The sequence below is a fragment of the Oryzias latipes genome, chromosome 17, assembly GCF_002234675.1.
Source record: "Oryzias latipes chromosome 17, ASM223467v1".
Classification (NCBI taxonomy): Eukaryota; Metazoa; Chordata; class Actinopteri; order Beloniformes; family Adrianichthyidae; genus Oryzias; species Oryzias latipes.
The window spans coordinates 25,984,874-26,008,588 of NC_019875.2; the positions used below are offsets into that span (position 1 = coordinate 25,984,874).

The 23,715-nt window shown below is 39.9% G+C and overlaps 1 protein-coding gene across 1 annotated transcript in view; it reads right to left on the reverse strand.

Moving 5' to 3' along the window:
* The window catches only part of cdh2 (cadherin 2), a 59,432-nt gene extending 46,308 nt beyond the window's left edge, over positions 1-13,124 (reverse strand). Inside the window, 2 exon segments of the mRNA NM_001305400.1 lie at positions 11,399-11,507; positions 13,018-13,124. Of these exon segments, the coding sequence (NP_001292329.1) occupies positions 11,399-11,507; positions 13,018-13,083 (175 nt within the window). The 5' untranslated portion in view covers positions 13,084-13,124.
* Positions 13,125-23,715: the final 10,591 nt, after the last annotated feature.

Here is a 23,715-nt window from a genome sequence, read left to right on the forward strand (position 1 = left end):
CCAGGAGAGGAAACAGAAAAAGGCAGTATGACTTTTATGTTTTGTATTACTTTCTATAATTTCTTTAAGAAATAAGCACATTATTTAGCTTAAACGTGTATTTTCACTTAATTTGATACTCATTCTTAGCATAAGATGTCATTTAAGGTAAAAGTCAGGTTACAAGTATTCCGAAACTACAGTTTTCAGCTTTAAATATCCACTTAACCACCCCTGTGACCCACATGCTAAGATAATTCAAAGTGTGCAAACTGTTCATTTTTATGAAATGGCAGTTCATAAATAAAATATAATGAGGTCCCCCAACACACAGTACACAATACACACTTCTACCACGTTACAACATTCTCTTAGCTTGTGACAAAACGCTTTTTATTTATCGTCTATAAGCTTCAAATCACTATTTTATGTCCTTACTTTCTTGGTTGCCTTGTAAATGTGAGCACTGCAAAACCCATTTGTAATATCTGAGGAACATATAATAAAGGAGGAAATGTAAAATTTTGAACTGGAAAGGTTGTGTAATGACTCCAACACAGTTATGATACAACTTCTCTCTTTTCATCAAATTTTTGTTTCCACTGGGATGGAATTGAGGCCCTATGTACTAACAGTGTATCAGGCAGTGATAAGCTTCTCCAGAGTCAATAAAAAAGGTTTTAGTTGCATGCCATAAGGGACCAAGCGTGATTAAGAACACAGAAATGGAGTTGGAAAAATGCATTCTGCGTTGAGCCTATATAAATGCATGTGTCCCACAAGGATTTCCAGTGTGGGAGCTATGAGGGAGGGCAATGCTGAAATAAAATGTGCTCAATCAACTAGTATTTGATTTCTCAAAAGTACATCCAACTTCCCTCACATGTTTAATTTTAATCAGTTTGAGTTTGTTCTGCAGTCTTCCAGTGTCTTACAGCTTCTAAGACACAAATGAATCTGAACACCAAGAAAGACCAAAAGTTTCAAAGGAAGTGTCTGTGGAACAACATCATTGGCAGTACCTTTTTTTCTGGATTTTTGGCTGGAAACACTAAATTTTGAAGTAGTCCAAATGAAAACATGCCAACAAACATTAGGTATTTTGGCACCAAATGATTCCAGTAAATCCTTTAGAGTAACTGGGAACAAGCAAGCTCCAGCAAAGACAACCTTCCTCCAAGGACTTTCAGTTTGCGTCTGCTTGAGTGAGGCAAAGGCCGATCAGCAGTTCACTCTTCACATTTTTTTAAGCTTCTCTGGCACATACTTCCAATAATCAAGCTTAAACTCCAGTCCTTGAATATGTTTTATGCTTTTAGGGTACACATTGAGAGACTTTCAAACGAGGCGTCTCACTGTTGTACTGATGGACTTTTTGTTAATAAACACATCGTACACACGTGGGTATTCATTACAAATCGCTTTACAGTTACGTCATGGATGGTTCCTCTTGTGCTTCCTCTGGAATAGTGTTCAGTGTTTGCTGTGTGGAAAAATAGAGTACTTCCTCTAACCAACACTATAAAAAAACTATTGAAGACATAATAGCCTGTTTTAGCTTCCTTACTGAGTCTCTTCCATCTCTATGTTTTCTTCTCAGGTTGGTCACAAAGTCTGTTCTTCCGTCTAAAATGACCACTAGCTTTAACCAAAATCTAACCAACCTATTAGTTTGGTTAACATCCCAGTAGATGCTGAATGGTTATGATATGCATTCTCTTTTAATTTAGTGGCATTTGTAAATAAAAATCCAAAGATTGCTTAATAACCTTACTAAAAAAAACATGTTATACTTCAACCTTGTCTATGCAGCTGGTCTGCAGAGGGATAAATGTTTACTTAAAGGTTTTTTTGAATGAAAATTAATGTTTTCATCCTGCTGGCTGTTTGTACATTACACACTGATCTCTCCCAAAATATTTCAGGAGATGTGATTAGAGCAGAGCATTGTGTTCTCCTGAGAAGTTGGTCAAACGCGGTTGAAAAGTACTTATTGGAATTGGAAAAAAAGACCAAAAGTAAAGTTGCCCCCTGGGTTTGATTCAAAGTCCAGCTCCTTAATAAGCGCAATTCATTTTACTCCTGGGTCTGGCTCCCTCTATCACTAGTGACAAGCATGAAAGGTCAATACCCTTGGCTCATAGTCCTCATATGGTTAGCAATGCCATGAATTAATGGTTGAGGCCGTTATTCTAAACTCTTTGAGTCAGCCGAATGAAGCTCATCGTCTACAAAGGTCACAATGCTTAGATCACTTAGTGTAGGAGTGAAGAGTTGACACCAGACTTACATTAGGTTGAGTGTCTTGTTTTTAGAAATAAGAATGCAGAGTTACCGGTAATCAAATTACATTAGAAACTATCCATCTGCTCTAAAATACAGGTATGCACAGCAACAGCAGAAAGACTATTTTCAGGTCAAAATGTTGCTTGTTTCTTTTTAACTAACTTGGAAAACAAGTTTGTCACAGAATCAAATAAAATAGACACCCAACCAAGAAAAGGCAAGTCACATTTAACCCTTGTGCTATCCTAGACACTTTAACATTGGGAGTTGGGTCATCTAGACCCACTAGACAGTGCGCTGAACCTTTTTTCTTAAATGATTTGTGATCTTCACTGGTGTCCATGGATTACATTAAATCTTTCCACCTTTATCCACGTTTTTCATGGTAGGGAGAACACGTCAATGTAAGGGCGGGGTCATCTAAGATAGCACAAAGGTTAAAGGGAAGTTAGAAAGGGAAGTTTGGGAAGTTTAAAATAATATCATTGCTTTAAAAGTAGTGTTGTTAAAAAATACTAAAAACTTATAATGTATGCCAGAATTAATTGACAGTAGAAAAAGTAACACATTTGTTAACAGATTTACACAAAAAAGCTAATTTTTTATCCTAATGAACATAATCTTAATTTGGGAAAAGCATATCAAAAACAAATGCATTTAGCCAACCCAATCATTACCAAGGGGCCTCATTTCTGACTCATTTCAATTTAGAATTCTAGAAGAAATTAGCATTCATTAAAGCATATTAATGCAAGACATTTCTTCCTATTCCAAATGAAGCACAGACCCTGCCACGTGGGGAGGACATTTCAAAGTTATCAATGATTATTGGTTTTAACTCAGTCATGTAGCTGGGGGGAAACCAAATGCCAATACAAATAGGACTCCTAATTTTATTACAGCCAAACTGGGGTTTTTCCTGCAAACCAAAGCAAAATATAAACACTAGTTATCTAGAATAAATACACTTAAAGACATCAAGGACTCGGAACAAACTAATAGCTAAAATGAAAATATTTTAAAACACTAAAGAGGCTGTCAATTTTCCTGGATTGGATAAATTAGAAATAAGAGAATTTATCAGAGCCCACTCTGGGATGAAACCTTGATTTTTTAATTTTTTTTTTTTTTTAATCTCTTAGCCACTTATCATAATAAAGCCACTTAACTGCATGAACACTCCTGTTCATTTTGATGAAAGTACTAGTCAGAAAGCCCTTGTCGAGAGAACCTCCAATTAAAAGCACATTAAAACTGGTATCCCATGAGGTCTGCATCCATTCACTCACATAAAGAATCTTTGGGCATCCAATATAAAAAAAGTTTTGGAACGCAACAGAACTCCAGTTTACAGCAGCTACACCTTCTTTTTTATAAATCTAACCTTATCTTGATCTGCTGCCATGGCGATGCTATAGAAAATAAAATGCTGCACGGTTTTAAACCCTCAGTAAATATCGACAGAGGACGACTCCATATAAACTCAGACAGTGCTGACCACAAAGCAATACGTTGTTCACACTGTTACAGAGTGTGCACTTCGATGGAGGGTTAGAAATTGCTGCAGGTCAATTATAATATCCACGGTGATGGCGGCACTGGTGTCAGCGAGGCCTTAACAGCTGTAAATCACTTGAGATGAGTCCTTTGTTGCGTGACATATGCTAACTTGATGAGGTACCACCTTTCATTTATGACAACAAAAAGGGAGGATTTCTATTTGAGCTATATCCAGACAACTGAAACTGCTTTTCCCAAGCAACACAAAGCCATCAAATCTCATCAAGTGACAGCAAAAAAGTAAATTGTACTTAAAAAATTAGGAAAAAGAAAAAAAAACCTGGTTGCTGCGACACTGTCTTTTCATTGCTCAATTATAGTACATCAATCATGGAGTATGGAGTGGAGCAAGCTTTTCCATCTCATGAGGAAGAGGGGGAAGGGACGGCATGGAAGGGAGTGGCAGAGGTGAAGGAGGGCGGGATCAAAGAAGGTTGCTAAGAGAATGTCAGGAGATTCATCCTAGCAACCCATCAGAGGCAGGCGCCTAGGAAAGCGCTGGAGCATTGAAATTGAAGCCTGCGCCGGAACACGATAGTTGACGTGGCTTCCAGGAGGTAGATGTCTCTTCACAGGCAGGATATTGCCCTTTGTGAACACAGTTACAGAATCTGGGCCAATTAATGTGTCCCTGCTTCAAATTTCTCTCGTGTTGTCAGAGGAATAATAGCATGCAAATTTGTGTAAACTCTTGAGCACAGCATGTGGTTTGGAAACAGAACGATGCCCGTCACTTGTACATAGAAAAAAAGGGTTACGGCTAAAGCTGCTCTATTTGCAACACTTGCAGAAAGTGGCCCCCATTAATACATTCATTTGAGAATTGGCTTGCTTGTCTCACGCTACACACAAAGACGGTCTATCGTTCAAAGCTAAGGGAGACAGGTAGCGCTGTTCGGCCTGCATCTGGGCAGGCCTTTCTGCTTGAAACAGAGAAAAGGAGCCGAAGCTGAATGTATTGCCACATGGACAAAAGATTTAACGAGAGCGGGAGAGAAAGCAGTAGGGGAATGGGAGTGGCTCCCTTTCACATGCCTGCCAATTTTACACGAGAGGAGAGAGCTCTCTATACACCCGTGTAGCTTAATGCAAAAACCAAGCAGGGTTCGAAGAGATCCTGGGCAAAATAAAGCAAGGCTAGTCTGCAGTAAGCAGCTAAGAAACACAACAGAGCTTACTTTGTAAAGGCAGCATTTGTTAAAAGGTTTTGTTTGCTTTGCCAGACAAAAAAACGACTGTTCTGCTGTAAGAAAATGGTGCTAAAATCCACAAATCAGTCCATGGAAAAGCAAACAATTCACTCCACAGTGCTGATGCATTGTCTTCTAGTTGCAAGCTGGCATTTCTTTTTCCTCACTGGTTCTAACATTTCACTTGTGAAAAAGAACTCTCTCCTAGTTATATGGAAGCCTATGCAGAAGAGTCAGGCCAACAGAGCTATTTCTGTATGGCCTCATTATATAGTAGGGTCATCATTTGCACTTTGGAGGAGCTCTTCACATTAAACAAAGCAGCCAGAACTGATGACGCTGACACGACACAGTCAACAAGAATACTCCAAATTCCTTTGATGCTAAAACCATCAGCAAACGGGGGTGAGGGTGTCATTGCTGTAGCACCTTGTTGAGGACATGTATGAAGAAAAGTAAGCTTAAAATTACATTTCTAAGTAATTCTTTATTGAAAATGCGATAATTCAGGAGCAAACAAAAACCTTCTACGCCACAACTACAAGCTTTTTGTTTGCTCCACCAGCTCCCTGCTCTGCCACTGCAAACGCTTTTTAAAAACAGATGATCGCAGTGTGATGTTACATGAATAAATAAATCTATGTCACTAGATGAATACACACATCAGTTTTTAAACCCTTGTCTTTGGAGCATCAAAAACAGAAAAGCAGGCGGGATCTAAAACCAAACGATGAATAAACCTAAATCTAGATTTGACTGTGTACAGACGAAGGTGTAAAAGTTGCTACTTTTTCTTTTCAAAGCATCGTTGTAAACATTGCCCTTTGAAGTGGTCCCATTCAGTAATGTGAAAGAAAAATTATAATGTCAGCTCAGCAGTTTCAGTCAGACCAGAGGACCTGAGCTGACTGATGATTTTTCAGGAGAAGCCAGTGTTGACAGAGGCAGCTGGTGGGGGAAGTCGGTGTTACCAATACCTGTCCGCGGCCATCAAGAGCTCTCTGAGCAGAGCAAGCTAATTATATGCCAAGGACATATACCCAACTTACACCATCAGTCCGTGTGTGTGTACCCAATGACGAAGTGGCAAAAGGCGCAGTCTGTTGCTGACAAAAGGGACATGTCAGAGGTGAAAGACATTGTGACGCCAAAGTCTGTCTTTTTGGTTTTTTTTCTTTCTTTTTTTTTTTAGAAATTATTGTTTAGCAAAACGAAGGAATTCCACAACAGTTTTGTTGTTGTTTTTTCAATTTTACTAGTTAACCAACTGTAAAAGGTTTATAGACTGCTTATTCTATAACCTTTTCATGCAACCTTTGCCTTGACATACTCACATTATCAAACAGATTTCATTTTTCCTGTGTCTTATAACTGTAAAAAGAAAAATCTTGTCTTAACAAACTAACTGTGAATCACTGGTAAACTGCAAATAACACGCAAAAATGTTTCTTTCCAAATCAGCATACTGCCAAGACTCAATCTGTTGTCACAATATGTGGTGGTTATCTAGGCCACCACGCTCCCCCCACACCTCCCCCAACCCACACCCCCCCATCCCTCCAAAAAATGAAAGAAAGAAAAAAAAAAGAAGAACAGTAAAAGCTGAGAGTGACTGTGAGATAAAAATCAAATTTATGTAGGGGTGTTACAATAAAGAATAAAACAAATTCAACCCCCAACCCCCCCGGTAATGCCTTAGCTGGGAACTGGAGCGCAGCCTTCATTACAACATATTGATCTCTGCAAACAAAGACCCTGAATTCATTGATCCACTTTCAGAAAGAAAACAGGGGGATGGGGGGGGTTACAGAGCTCTTTCAAACAAAGTTATACTTCAACTACTGCATTACTTTATAAGATAGTTGGAGCAGAGGGAGATGACCAGGGTGTTACTAATGGAGAAAAAATATGTCAAATGTGTAACAGCTGAAGAGCTTCGGCGTCTCTGGTTGCTCTTAAACGGCTCGTGTACAGCGCAAGAGCTCTAAAGCACCTTCAGATGTCCTATTCAGAAGAAAATTGGCAGCAAGGACAAATATTTAAACCCCGATAGGCAGAGTGCCAAAAATCATCTGACTTTCAGAATTTGTTGAGGAAAACTCCTAAAGCCCAGATACTGTAAAGGGGCCGTGTCTCTGGGCCTCCCTGGTAATGTGACAGGACCTTTGTGGTTGTTCTCAGTCATCTATATCCCACCAGGAAACCCCCACCACCGTTACTCTCAATCTCAGAGCAGGGAAAAAAGGTTGAGTATGTTGGTGCACACTTGCCCCGGTTTACAAGAGAAGGTCGAGCGGGGTCACATCTCACCAAATGGTGAGGCCCCTTAAAAACACACGTGAGCGGCCCCAGCTGGATTCAAGCCAATCAGAATGTTAAAAGGGGGGGGGGGCCAGCAAAAAAGTAAGTGCAATTATTTCATTTATTTTTTTAGCAAAAAAGCATGAAAGGATTTGCCAACAACCTAGAAAAACAGATCTAAGCATGATAGAGCTTTTCTGTTTGGTGCTCACACTACAGACGCTGACACTAATTGCTACAATCATATTATTAAACTGGACAACTGTAAATCAACACCCCCGCACAGCTCATTTAGACAGAAGGCTCACTGGGACCCTCTTGTCGCCCTCCCATGCAAAGCTCTTGAACAAAAGCCAAAGCTATCGGTATTCTTCATTTTCATCATTGCAGTTCACATAATTATCAGAAAACCAAATAAAAGTCTGCACGGGGGGGGGGGGTGGAGGAAAGAAAAAATGAAAGCAGCAAAGAAGGTTGGGGGTGGAGATGGTAGAACAGCGGAATAAGAAAGTGTATTAAGCTCAATTAAGCTTTTGGGCTTTTCATTAACCCAGTTTTTAGGGAGGGAAACCCTGCTGAATAATGCTCCGACAGAATCACTTTGCCATTCTGCTTAAAAGGTTTCATCAAGCAAGAAAAGAAAAACAATGGAACAACGTGTGTCTACTTTTTAGAGCCTCTGACATTCCATTTGACACCCAGCGATGACCCCCCCCCCCCCCCCTCCATAACTCAATCACATCAGAAGCTGAAAGAAAACTTGTAAAACAAGTGGTTTTATTAGACAAATTCAATGCCATAGCATCAAGCGGCATGAAATGTTTACCGACCTTAGCTCTTTTCATCTGTTTGATGTGCTAGTAATAAATAACCAAGTCGGGTCACCTATCTTTACTTAGCATCGGGACAGGGCAAATGTTCTTTAAAAGCAATTCCAAGTGACCTCAAAAGGGAGACGAGATTTTACTTCTACAAACAATGAGCTCAGCCTCCCTTTGACGGACCACTGGAGCAAAGTTCTCACGCTGAAACGTCCAAAATTACATTTGAAAAGTATAATCGGATGAAAGCCGACGAGCGTAACGTGCTACTTTAGCGTTTCAAACTTTTGTTCACAGCACCTAGACTCCATCCATAACTGATATTCTCAAATTCACAGTATGTCTTGATGCTGCACATAAGAAATAAGGAACACATAAACAACTACTATCATTGCCGAACCTTACATTCCTTGTAACAGACATTCTGTTGATCAAAGACAAGAAGAAAGGCTGTCATTTGACAGTTACATCCACACTAGCATCTTTTATCTTAAAAAATATATATTTTTACTTCTACTCATGACATCTACATAACCCTGTTTTTTTTTTTTCTATAAAGAATAGGCTTAGCAGCCCCATAAGAAAACCCGGAAGCTCTAAACTAGTAAAAGGCTTTTAAGTCAATACTGACGAAGAAAAAAAATCATAAAAATCAATTTCATGACTACAAAGGTATTTGAGTTTTCCCTGTTTTCTAAATAAATCTTAATTTCCATCTGTCTAATTATGTCTCCCTCTATGTTACCACATCCACCTGTACCATCTGTCACTCTGTACAGTGACAGAGGCTATTTCCAATACATTTTATAAAATGTCTCCTCATCATCTAGTCAGGGATGATTATTACAAACTATTACTGCATCCCCAAAAAAATGGTGAAAGGATGTGGTGAGCGTGTGACTGCAGTTTTGAGGGGGGGGGTTTCAGATCTTTACAAAAGGATGTAGAACCTCAGTATGGACGTGGAGTTTTTAAGTGGTTGGAAATAAGGAAGACATCAGAGTAGACTCAGCTCTGCTGTGTCTAAAATGTATCCAGGGTCAAATGCAATATAATATGAACAGAGGAGTACTGTTACTGACACCTGACACAATCTGGTGATGGTATTTCAGCTTCTAAGGCTTATCCTGTTTCAAAGAAGCCCATTGAACCAATGGCTTGTAGATGACCACTTATAAATGACTCAAGCAAAAATCTATACCCTTTGAAATTGAATTAAACCATCACTTGTGTAACTAATTTTGCATATTGTGGCTGTAGGAAACATGATTTCATTAGTCTTAGTCATTCCCGACTTCAGGACAAAAATGACGAAGCTAACGTAATGCCAGGAAACAAGAGGTACCCTGCTGCATGTGGCTAAAGAGGCATGACCTAACAATTATTTAAAAAAAAAAGCTTTCAGTTATTGGTCAGAAACAATATCCCAAAACAGCAGGGTGAAAGCAAAGCAGGGAAACTTTCAAAACCACTCCTCACAGTGTGGGGGCTTTGTCTTTGAAAACGCACCACAGGACACTCTCATTAGAGAATGTCGTTTCATTAAGATCATCCCACACTACTGAGCCCGCTGCATCACAATGACACAGGAGTGTCCCTCTCCGTCAAGGAAATCTCCTCTTAGCAACAACTCGCTGGGGGAGGGGAAAGCAGAAAAGGGGCTAGTGCGGGGGCAAACAAAAGAGGACCTGATTAGCGCTGGTCACGGCTCATCCACAAGCCACCACAGGGAAATCCATCACCTGCAGGATCAAACGGAAACTGGTGCACATGGTAGAACCCACTGAAAGCAATACCCACCCTCCTAACCACTCTCGTCACTCTCCTTTTGCTTCTTCTTTTTTTTTTCAGCTTGTCACTGCCATCTCCCCTCCTGTTTTCTGACTCACATCAACAGCAGCGTGCAAGTTTTAGACCTGCACTGTGAAATCCAACACAGGTGTGAATGCACTGTGGTCCTGATGACCTAAAGGCTCCAACGCTCCAGATGACACTTTGGCGAGATATTCCTCTTTTTATTACCACTTGCAGACTTGTGTACCATTCCAAGGATGCTGCGTTTTCTTTTTCCAATATCAAATTACAAGCAAGGTGATAAAAAAGGCAGGCAGCCAATCAAATGTTAACTTCAATTTTGATATAAAGTTGCAATGATGATTCTACCCTGACATCAAAATCTACAAAGAAATAACCATATGTGCATCATACAAAACTAAAACATTGCTTTAAATATTTTTTAAGAGGCATTTTTTAAGAGGCATTTTTTAAGAGGCAGTCATATTTTAATCTATTGTAAAAGTGTTCCCATTGGTCTTTTAATTATGATAAGCAGCGATAGAGCAGTAGTAGTTAATCAGAAATTCACCTCTGAGTCTCTCATTTGCCACGATCACTTTGTTTACACTCTCACCTTACCAGTTCAACAAAAATGGCTATCAATATCGGAGCTTTCCAGCTCTGAAACAGAAGACGTACACAGATCTAGTCGTGTACAAGTGAATGAAGCTGAATGGAGCGGAGCAGGGACCTTGTGCCCTGCCGACTGTAGCAGCTGCGTCATAGCTACAGGCTTTTGCCAACAACACTTTTTTATCTACTTTTGATTCACACAAATCTTGATAAAGAAATCATCAGAAACGCATTTTAAATCATAATTTTTTGAGTATGTCCTCCATCATGAGAAAAGCTGCTACAAAAACATTTTAAAAACACCAAAGGTAGAGTTTTCATTGGAATGGGTCTTTTAAGAACACAAATATTCCTCTGAATCTGGTCTTACATTTCTTACCCACAGAAACAGAGATTATCAGACCAGGGAATTCAAACCCCAACTATTTGATTGACAGACCATGTGTCTTACCCTCTGAACTACAACAAAACAATTGTTTTGGCAACTGCTATTTTTATTATTAACTAATATGTTTAATCACATAAGCATAAAGTAAAATTAAATTGCAGCAAAATAAGAGCCAGAAAGGCTTGTAAATAAAATAAAAAAAGTGCAAATAGTGCATGTTAAATAGACAGAAGAAAGACTTTTTCATTGTTTACAAGGCGAGCTACACGGTCGGAACACCGCAGAACTGCACTGAAGCTAATTGTTTAAATATGTCAAGCTTGTTCCGATCCTCCCCCTGAACTGCATCATGTAGGAAGGCACTCAAATGATTTGCATGCCGACAAAAACGTACACACTCAATCGAACACAGACATGACCAGCATCCTGCATGGCACAGGAACAAGGCAAATTTGCCCACTCACCATTGAAAAGAGGTTGTCCCTTCTCTGTGATGTCTGGAATCATGACAGTGTATAGACCTTCAGAGAAACCTGGTCTGCATGGCGGGGCTCCCCTGCTCTCTGCTGCACTCTGTGATGGGGGGGGGGGGGGGGAGGGGAGGGGAAGGAGGGCAACAATGTCTCATAAATCAACCTTCAAGAATGCACGCTGTTGCCTCAGAAACCCCTCAGTTCGCGTTCCGAGGTCCCCTCTGTTGTACAAAAGCATCTGTTGTTTTTATAACAGGGGCCGCAATTAGGATAATGAGGCCAAAAGGGTTAAGCATTAAGCAAAAAGCATGGCTAGGCAAGAACAAGCCCCATTTGTGCCAGAGTTTAGGCCAAAGCACGGAGGGGCAGTCCAGGCACTCAGATCAGCACAGTGCTCCGAACAAACACTTCTCGCTTTGAAGTTCAGGAACCACAGACTAAAAACAGTGGATGCTCAGTAAGGAGCTGCTGAACAGGAAACAAACATGCATGTGTGAATGTCTGAATAAACATACAAAGACTGCAGCATTTGTTCCAAAAGAGGCTGCAGATAAAGACTTAACACTTTTACTTTTATTCTAAAGAACCACCAATTAAGCTTTTGTTTCTTATGAATGCAAAAACATATACATTGAATGTGGATTTGGCACAAAAGGAAGATTATAAAAATGCATAACTGTAGAGAACATGTGGCCCTATCCAAATGTACTCCATGCACAACCCCAGCATTGATTCAGCTTCTTTACGAACAGAGGTCTGCTCTTATTTCCCCTGCATGCTCCCTTAAAAGAATGTAAAATGAGAGGAGTCCTGCTGAAAAAGAGCATTGTGGGTATCCGTGCCACTTGCCTTTCTTAATCAGAGGAATTTAAATGCTTGCAGACTGGGGGAGGAGCAGAGCTGAAACTCACAACGGTCACAAACCAACCCACACCAGTCCACGCCACGGTGAGAAACTTAGTTCATCCTTTTTAATAATAAAACAAAATAAACAAGTGGTAGAAATAAATCTTCCCACTAATTAAGCTGGGTGGTTTTTATATCTAAAACACACATCTTTACATTTTGCTTTAAAGAATCCCATCCCATCTTCTAACCATCCTTGTATTTGTGATAACTTTCTGCTATACTTTGTAAAAACTGCATTACTGGGATCATTTGTTCCAGTCTGCTTTACATTGTTGCTCCTAACGACTTCCGTTAGAAAGACAATTAACTCGCCAGGGGACTGGAGCATTATACTGCAGCAATCTACAGAAGTGTTTTTAAAATAAAATATCTAGGTTAATCCAGGCCTGGGTCTGTCAGCTTTCCAGAGGAAGAAAAAGAAAAACTAAGACGCAGAAACAAATTGAATATTCTCGATGCAAATTTGAATTCTCTTGACAGAATTAATTAAGTCGAATCCGCTCGTTTCCAGCGTCTAATGAGAGCCTTTACGTTAATTACCACCCCTGTCATCTGACTGTACCGTCACGTCAGGCGCGGTGGTGTTTTAACTGCGTAAAGTGTTCGGAGTCACGAGCACCGCAAACTCCGCAAACCGCGTCGGCACCGACTGAGCCGAAGACGCGTGAAGTGTCCAGAGAAAGTCCCGCTCGCTGATTTACCTGCAGCCCTGCCAAGACCAGCAGCAGCAGCAGCAGCGGACCGCTGCTCTCGTGAGGCGCGTGCATGGTGCGTCCGCTTACGTCCCCGCTTCGGAACCGGCGACAGAAAAGCAAAACAAAAAAGAGGAGGAGGTGTAAAAAAAAGAAAAAGAAGAAGAAGAAGAAATATCCCAGTGGCTCAGGAGTGGCCTCGAAAACGATCCCTGTACGACACAAAAGGCAGGAGCAGCAGCATGTAGAGCAGCCTCCTCCTCCGTGCGCCCAGCCCGAACTGTGGGAGCGCGCTGCCTGGTACTGAGGCTGCTGCTCCCTCCCATCCAGTCCCACAAAAACAAAGCGAGCCCGGCCATCTCTCTGTCTCTCCCTGCTGGTGACACAGCCAATTTCAGTGTTCAGCAAAGGAAGCTCTCATCTAGGAATTTGCAGTGTTTTTCTTTTTTATTGCTCTCGTGCTCGGTTGGGGCAAAAATACTGGTGTCAACTACCACTTTCATTTAGAAATACCATCTTCAAAATGTGGAAAGTACTCTGACTTAGTACTCTGATTAGGCTGTTCTTCATTTATTGGTTTCTGGTTTTAACAGTTTTAGCACATAATATTTGGACAACCTGGTTTTTAAACGACAAAAAATAAAATACATTTTCTGTTACTAGTTACGGGATAATGCACCTGTTATGTATATTTTAAGAATTATTTATTATTTTTAGTTGAACGTTTTTGCCATGGGTTGTTTAAAATATGAGTGTTGCATTGAACAGAAAGCATGTTTAATGTCAATATACATTTGGCAATGTTAAATAAAGATCTATTCCATTCTCCTTTATTCTACTCTATTCTATACATCTATATAACACCATGTTTCACATCTACATGATCCATTTCAAACAAAAATGCAATAAAATAGGAGTGCAAACAAATCTAGATAACTCCTGTCATGCATAATTTATTTTCTAAATCCACATTTTTCATAGCTGATTCCAAAGCTTGTTTTATTATTTGGGATCTTGACCCGCTGCGCTTTTTATTGTTTTTCATTTACATTCTACCCATCAAGCTTTAGGCTCCTGTGAGAAAAATGTGCTCTGAATGTCACGAGCATCAGTAAAGCAGGGCTCCATTCGCATTTAGAGAAGCCCAGACTCTATTGATCATAAAGCATGCTATTCTAATCACCACCGCCCTGGTATAATTGCTGCTCACTGCACGTTTGATCTCAGAGATTATTAATTATCAGTAAATTTGGAGCTAAATCGGTGTGTGTTGCCCCATTTCTTTCTTTTTTTTGTTGTTTTTTTTTTTTTGAGTCAGAGCACACACAGTCTTCCTGGTAGCTGCCTAATAAGCTCTCTGTTTCACAAATGACTCAATCACTCTGGAATTCTTAGTTTGTATTCTAGCCATTTCTCTAAACTTGTAGTCAGAATTTGTAAGTAAAGCTTTTTCATGTTCCACTAAAAGAATCTATGAATAATTCTCTGGTATTAGGTTGTCATGTGATTTGGGCCGGTAGAAATGAAATCTCGTAGGTTATGTTGCTGACATCAATTGAACTGCTATGAGACAGCTCAATGGAAAACCAAGACACTTCAGTTCAATAAAAGATGGAAATACTCATTCCATCTCCAATATAATGAACAAAGGATGACTTTTGCTTCACCTCTTTTTCTGACGCTCTGTTATTGGTGTTTTAGAGGAGCAGGCATATTTGTGTGATGAGTCTTCTCCTCCCCTTTTGAATCAAATCCCCCCACCCTCGGGAGTCTGTTGTAATCTCAAACAAACAGTAAGCACCAGCACATCCCACTTCCAGTTAACCCGCAGAGACATTTTGACAGAGCCGAATCATTTTTTGAAAATGTTCTCCTCTTGCAGAAAAGTAACTTGTGTCACTTATGCTCTTGTCATTGATTAGCGTGTCTGACTAGACCGCGGTTCAAGATAATTAGACTCTTTGATGGAAGCAAATTCAATCAGCAGAAGAAATAAAGTACTACGGTCTTGAGATAACACTAAGCTCAACAAAGAACAGCTGCTGTGTTTATGGCATGCCACAGATTTCCCCAAAGTTGTTACAACATGACATATTCTTCATTTTTTCTGCAGGCATGAGACATTTCATGTGAATTTCTTTTGTTTGCTGAGGCTAACTTGGGCTAAAGATCAAACTGGATGACCTGTTGATAATTGACATTGTGTTTTGAACAAATTGTTAAAATTGTGCAGTCTAATCTAATTCAGAGTGGGATCAAAATGCTCCATCTCTTTGATTAATGGAGATGCAGTTATCTTTCATCAAAATGTGTCTATGCAGGGAGGGGGCACGAAGTGTTAGTGGAAATCCAATTTGGACTTTCTGCATTCAATCAAACAATATCATGTTGCATGATTCATAATACCAGTTTCAGAGCCCCCGCCCCCACTGAGAATTCTATTTGCGGTGTGTCCTTTAATTCGGCATGCTTTAAAATGTGCAATCAGAGGAGAAATTTGTCTCCAAGGTTGCAGTGCAGATAATATATTCTCAAGCCTGGGCTGTCTGTGTGCAGACAGATAATGTTGTTTTGTAGGCATGTGTGAGGCGGATTTTTGATGCATGTTAGTGGTAACGCTGACACTGCGTTTGACTCTCATGAGCTCAAGTGTCCGGGAGCTGGTGGCCTGTGAAGAGACCCCTGATTCCACACCTTTTACCCTGTACAATTGGATGAGGTCTGGAGCGTTGTGGCGCTGTGGCCTTGATGGCCCTGGAAGAAAAATGGACGAGGTCAGCAGCACTTTCACATCTGCTGACTTTGTGTTGATACAGGAATATGACACAGTGCCCCTCTGCTCTCACATACAGTAGCTTTGTGCTCAGTCATTTATTTTTCAAAGGCAGCAAACATCGAGTGAAATTCATGCATGCAGCTGCTTTCTTTTAGCAGCTTTCAGAGCCCACTGCAGTATTTTGATATGACAGTAAACATCAGGCTCCAGTCAGTAAGAAACAACTGTCTTTCAATAAAAAAAAGTGTTCATATGTACATATAAACCTGAAGCCCTTTTGGCAGCTGTCTAATCACTCTGTCTTGGACAATTCCTTGCAAGTCATAGGTCACTTTGGAACAAATTAGAGAGTGGAAAAGAACGACTCAGCCTTCAAAGCCATTATCAATTTCAATCAAGCTTCATTGTCATGCATTCAATAAAAGATCTCTGAGGACCTCTGTGACGCTCTGATTACTCCACTGTTGGACCAAATGGTCTCATTCGGTCTTTTATACCACTTCAATGACGGTGTGCAATTGAGCTGTGATGTGTATAAAGGAACAAATCTAATATTGTACTACTGCAGTGTTTTTGTCCTTTCGAAGTGTCTTGGATGGATGCATTGGGTTAAATACTCTAGAAATTCAACACAAAGGTTGCTGCATATGCAGTATGTGCACCATGCTGACAGATCTATTGTAAAATCAATGGATTATTTTAATCAAGCTGTGTCCAAAGTGATAAACAACACTAGAACAAAGTGCACAAACATTTCTGCTGAACCCTTTCTCTTTAAATTCTTGCAACGCGACGTGTCAGTAAGACAGCTTGGTGCCCGCCACTCGTCGACAGAGGAAAGCAAAATGCTGCTTTGCAAGCAGCTTTGGCAATGTCTGCAGAGTCACGGGGCTTTAACATGTGTGTGTCTGCCCCAATTTGTGGTTCATAGCTTTTGCTAAGGGCCAAATCTGCCTGCTGTGTGCTGGTGTGGCTTACAGATCTAATGGTGATTGATTACCTGATTAAAGAAATTGTGTTAAACCTCTAAGCAACCCGGGGAGAGAAGAAAACATATTTCATTAGTGTTGCACGAATACAGAAGGACGGCTACGATTATTTATTGCTCACTTGTTAAGCCATATTTCATGTCATTAATTATTTTACTTTATTCATCCTGTTAGCAAAATCTTAAACAGTTGCCTACCATTCTATTTGGATACAACAGAATGTATATATATATATATATATTTATATACACGCACACATGTTAATGTGCATAACACCTTTTTTTTACTGCATGTTACATTGTTTTTGCAATCCTTGTGAGGACACAGAGATTCTTCTTTCTTTTTTTTTTTTTTTTTTTTTTTTTATATATATAAATAAAAAAATAAAAATAAAAAAATAAAAAAAAATAAAAAGATTCTTCTTTCTTACCACATGTTTTAACAGAAATTTCATCCCCGCCACATACCCAAAAACTCACCAAAATTTACACACACCTAGTAACTGGTTAACATGAATTTTTGCACATGTGGCATTTCCCTGCAGCTCGCAGGGCCATAAAACGCCGTTCACAGCTTTAATATAAAATGTCAAATGGGTGACTCACAATAGACTCACTAGATCTCAAATTAATTAAAACATAATATTTAAGGCCAAACTGTGAGCTTAAAGTGAACTAAAAGTAGACTGGATCCAGACCCTACTACTCACCCTGGTCTGTATGAGAAAATTGTATTTTTTGACATTGAAAACTGGTTCACATACATGTAGGCTACACAAAGTGACTGAAAACCGCAAACCGTCTCACACACTTCCTTCTGAGCAGACCAGCCTAAAGGCTGGAAAGCCAGCAGATAGAGGTTTGTAAAATCCTACTTGGCTAGAGACACTCAGCAACTCTAGAGGCTGTATCCACTCTTGGATTGTGCACTCTACCAGAGAGATGCACTCAGCTGTGTCTCGACTTTGGCCAGAAAGCTGCTAAAGCCCAACTTCAGTGACTGGTTAACCTCTTTCAAGGGGAAATTCACAGGTCAAACAGAGAACTCAAGCATGTCGTCTCAGACACTGCACTAAAAAACACTGGAAGTCATGTTTAGATGATTAAGTATCTGTTTTTAAAATACTAATTAATAGTAAATGATCACTTTGGATTTTGTAGATTTTAAAAGTAAAAATATGAACAATTTTGAATCTACAAAAAAGAACTTCAGTGTTTAGAAGATAATTTCCATTTACCGGTATAGTATTTAAAACTAGCTGAATTTCACTGCAGAATTATTTGTTTTCCGTGTTTTTGTCATTATACGTTAGAAATATATTTTGTCTTATTGCACAAACGGGAGCTGAACACATAAAAATCTCAGTTTTTCATAACTTTAGTGTTTAAAATCTAGTATGCATGCCTCTGAGGTTCCATCAGTGTCCTTGGAATTTCACTTTATCATCCTTGATCAGCAAGAGCCCTAAGTCTGTTGCAGTGATAGCCCAGCTTTTCTTAAGTGGACGAGCAGCCTGTCTAAGCACAGGGGTTTGGATGGATCTATATTAGGCCTGCTCTGCATTTACACCCCCTCACATCGGGCTTTTTATCTTTTGTGCCATTTGGAGAACAGTTTAAAAGTGCAGCTCTGCTTTCTGTAACTGCAAGCACAGTGAGATTAAGGATTACCACCTTCATGATTTGTTTCTGAGGTTACATTGATGTTTTCTGCCGCAATACTTTGGATTTTACACATTATTACCCTTTGCTTTCAGGCAGAGATCACATAAATATTTGCTGTAAGCTTAAAAAAAGACCATTTTAGTGAAATCCTGTCAGATTGCTCAAGGAGGTGCTTTAAGTTAAAAGACTTAAGGCAAGGTGAAAATTCTAGCAACAATAACTGCATATCATGACTTAAAATATACAAGCAGATGTCTACAATTTTGACATGTCTCTAATCTGTTATAGAAAATTTAATTGTGCATTACAAAGAAAAGGTCAAGCTAAAAGCATTGACATTTACATTAAATAAACAAATTTAATACATTTTTTTATCTCTTACAAATGCTATACATTATTTTCTTCCAGACCAATTACCATATAGTCTAATCTAAAACACTTGTAGAGAATATTAATACCTATTTTATTCCATGCCAGGGTGAAGACAATGATTAGGTGGCACGTTTCACAGCTCATTAGCAGGCAGCAGGTTATCCAAAGATGCTGCTTCTCTTTCGTTGAGAAAATAGCACATTTCTCATTAGAATTAGATAAAAGCCGAAACACTCTGGAACAATAGAGAGCAAGGAATCTGATCCTCCTGCAAAAGTAAAGTCAAAGTTTGTTTCTGTAGCATATCTTAAAGATACAACATAATTAGCAACCACCTATGACACACTGTCATATATCCTGCAGACTTGTGTGAATGTGAGGTGAAACCTTTTGTAAAATCAAGTGAATTTAAAGACCTACTTGGATTAAAAAAAAAAAAAAAAAGTTGTGTTTTTAGCATGTTCCTTTGGCATTTTTCTAATGACAGAGGAAATAAATTAAGAAAATTAAGCTCAAATCATTGTGAATTTGGAGCAAATGACAAAATGCAGTTTGACAAAAGAATGTATTTGTTATGTAGAAAATACACTGGGCGGACCACAAGCTCCAAGCTGCGCTTCATTCTGATGCACCCACTTGTAGAAGACTAGATCCATTTACGTCTTCATTTTCCTCGTCCAAGCTGGCATCTGGCTTAAAACTGTACATCTGGAAAGCTCCAATATTACCCGCCGTTTGTGTTGCTCCGCTAATGTTAGGTTGTGGATGGGAGGGGCTTTTACCAAACAGGAGAGAGTGTAAACAAATAGCTTAGCTACAGGTGAGGGAAGGGGACGGGGTTCCTCTACTCCAACCGTCCCGCCTAAACTTAGAGACAAATTTCTACACTGCACACCCTTTGCAAAAAAAAACCTGAATATGGAAAAGTGTATTCATTTCCATAATTCCATTCAAAAATTAAATCTCTATAGATGATATATTTAATTGATTTCAACTATTTATTGGTTTATTTTTTTATTGGGGTTACAGCTCATAAAACCCACAAATACAGGATTCCAAAAACACTAGAATACTGAGAAAAGATCACTATTTACATCTCAGTTTTTGCTAAAAGATAAAGACAAAGATTATAATAACATCAAATCAATCACAGTATATACGGTGCAGACCAAAAATTTGGACACACCTTCTCATTCAAATGAATGGGAAGGTCTGTCCAAACCTTTGGTCTGTACTGTATCTACTGTATCTTTCTTTTTTTTTTTTTTCAAAATAAAATGTCCAAATTCAATACTTCAAAAGTCTGGGCAGGGGTCCTGCTGGAAGATGAAATCTGCATCTCCATCCAGATCCTCAGCAGGATGTCCTCTAGAACATCCTGCTAGACTGTTTCAATGATTTTGGGTTGATAAAAGCAGAATTTACCAACATCAGCGCTGGACGTTGCAGCCCACATTATGACTGACTATGGAGATTTTACACTTGACCTTAGGCAGCTTGGGTTCTGCTCCTCACCAGTCAACCAGTCTTCCTCCAAACCCTTGAACCTTGATTCCCAAATGAAAGGCACTCTTTACTTCAGTCACAAAACAGGATCTTTGATCACCGTCCAAATATTGGAAAGGGTCTGTACGTCCTAAAAAATGACACAGATTTTTATTTATTTTTTGGCTAAAAATAAGACCACTGGGAACTTTTGTTCAAAAGATGAACGAAGTGGATCTTTATAGCAAAGGGTATTCCTTTAATTTTGCACGAACTACACATATATGATCCGATTCTGGACAATGGTTCAGAGCAGACAGAAGAGACTGAAGAGGCACATTTGCAGCCAAAGCAGCAGATGTTAGTGACAGGTTGCTCAGAGCAAAGGGTGCTTCAATTGGCTCGCTCAGGAGGAGATCATAAGACACACCGCTTCACTTCTTGCCCTCTCTGCAAACATATGACTGCACTTTTTACCCGCAAGGAATTTTAAGTGTTTGATGGGAAGAATTCACAAATTTTATTTATATCAAAATATCAAAATAAGGTAAATTTGACATATCTATGTGGTTGTGGTGGGGCTTTGTTTAGGAATTGTGAAACAGTGATCCCTTAGTGCGACTTTTTTTTGGGAATCCTATTGGGTTTTCGTTGATTCATTCCTCGGCCATGCCGGCTCGGACAAGTCTCTGCTGACCTTGCAAAAAAATACCAGCCTGGCTGTCCAACGGGCCATGCTCCGGCTGCACACTCGTACATGAGCAGTGAATGATTGTGTCAGTGAGCTGGAAGTGAGTCAGCCTGCTACTGTGGCCCTCACAGCAGAGCCATAGATTACCGTCACACTGAAACAACACAAGGCTGCAAAAGGAGTGGGTGGATGTTTGCACCAGCTGTACAGGGACTTTTAGTACTTTGGTAGAGGAAACAAACCAAAAAAAAAAAAAAAGCGCAGTTGTCAACAGTCCTGGAAACACAGTCTCTCATCTGTGCCGGAGCAGCCATGTGTCACCTTGAGCTCTCTGGAGGAGGCGTCCGGACGCAAACCTGCTGGGCCAGACGGGGTGTGAAGAGAAAGCTGGAATGAAAGCAGAGAAAAAGGAGAGCAGGATGTCTGTCTTTCCATTGGTAGCATCTGTGGCCGAGCAGGTCCAAGATATTGTGGAGAAAAATTCCAACTCTTTAAAAGATCCTAAATTCATATGCAGGTGTACTGAGTTAAAGAGGAAAATGATATTATATTTGAAGAGCTTTGATATCAACCGCGTCCTCATTTCCTCCTCTCGACACCTGCCCCCCTTCCGCCATGCATTATAAACGGCTGATTATGACAATGACAGCTTCTCAGGTGTGCAGGATTCTATATTTGTTATTCAGCTCACAGGCTTCCCTGGCCCTCCCTCCCACCACCTGCACAGACACACGCCCCACACACACGCACACACAAGTGCAATGTATTGCTCACAGCTGCTGTGTCAGCAGGATTCCGGAGCCATAGTGGTGGGGGGCGGTGGGGGTTTCACATGAATCAGCCACACACCACCGTTGGATTTGCAACGCTATGAATCAAACTCACAATTCGACTTGACCTTTTGCTGTTTGAGGTGAATTTAATGGGTTTTCTGGTGTTTTCAGGAGTTCGAATTTGTTTAATTTTGGACATATTAAAAGTAGACCTACATTTCCTGATCACACTGCCAGCATCACTCTTAATTAAATTCCAACAGGAAATGTTTAAGTCCCACTCTGATGAAATTCATGTTTTTGGTGTTTTCCGCATGTGCTTGTGGCATTTTTCTGATGATGGAAAACATATATGAAGAAAAAAAGGCTTAAAATTGCATTTCTGAGTATTTCTTTATTCAAATTGTTGTGAATCAGGAGCAGATGAAAAAATGCTATTAAAAAAAGCCTGTAGTAGTGACGTTGCTACAGTTGGAGGGCCGTGTGCTCACTGCTCTGCTCCATTACGATGCATCCATTTGCAGATGGCAAGATCCAAGTACGTCTGCGTTTTCCTCATCTAAGCTGCCCTCTGACTCCAAACTGGATAGCTCTAATATTGCTTGGCATTTTTCTTGCACTGGTAATGTTATGTTGGGGTTATGAGGGTCTATAAGTTAGCAGGAGAGAGTGTAAACAGAGGAATCATGGAGGTCATGGCAGACTTACTCCAGGCCGTTTGTAAAGGAGCGCATTTTTGACGTAAACGCCACAAGCCTCAAGCTCTCTGCTTTGCTCCATTATTATTATTTTTTTCTCTAACTGCTGTTGGAAACAGCTTGTAGCATTGATGTAGGTGCTACAATCAGCAGGCCACAAGGTCTCTGCTCCGCTCCATTCTGATACATCCATTTGTAGATCCATGTACGTCTTTGTTTTCCTTATCTTAGCTGGCATGTGGCTCAAAACTGTACAGCTGGATAGCTCCTATAGTGCTCGCCATTTTCTTTTAATAGATCAAAAGATGATCGGAGTGGGACTTTAGGAAATCATCACAGCGACAAGATGATGAAGATTTTTCTTTCACTTTCCATCCTTTAGATGATATTTCAGTGTTTTTTCAAACAAACGTTAGTGGTATCTCAACAGTATCTGCATGTATACATATTTTTTTTAATTAATATGACATGGACACATAAAAACTGGTCATGTGACCAAAGTCTGAACGCATGGTTTGGTTCAGGTGAAAGGTTTCCCTCAGAAGCAGGCTGTAAATTTGGCCAAAAACAGCTGAGCCCATATATTTCTCAAGTCAAAAGATTGTGTTGTCATCTGCATTTCTGTTTAGTGGGACTATAGCACACAGAGGGAAGAGTTTGAACCACAACAAACAAGCATTTCCACCACTCACCAATCATATCTGGCAGCCACACGCATCAGGTGATGACAAAGCTTTGCATACTGTTGGAGGTTTGCATTCTTCAAGTTTTACCTCAGCTCAGCTGCATTATGCAAAAGTTATTAGCATGCACTTTGGCTCCTTATGAATCCCCCGGACAGTCGCTTGTTTTCATGCCAGCTAAATTCAGACAATATCAGCACTGAACCGATAAGCTGACAGCGTAAAAATTGCACAATGCCCAGTCTGACTGATACAGGTGCAGCAAACATGCATTCAAGTTTAAAGCTCAAGAAATTTCCTGGGACAAATAAAACAAACAGACAAAGCAGAAAATGTATTTTCTCAGTCCTCTTTTATAACCGCATTAAAATCCCAACAGTGACAATTCACTGACTATGAACTGTGAGCAGCCTGTTGACCTCATGTCTCCCACCATTTGCAGAGTTGTCTTTCACTTTCAGCTAAATAAAAGGCAACAATATAAATTGGTTGGCCCATTCTGCAAAGGAATGTGCACTTTTTCATCCTCAACTTCAGGCCATTAGTTTTCACAACTAAGCTTTAAAAAGCATCGTA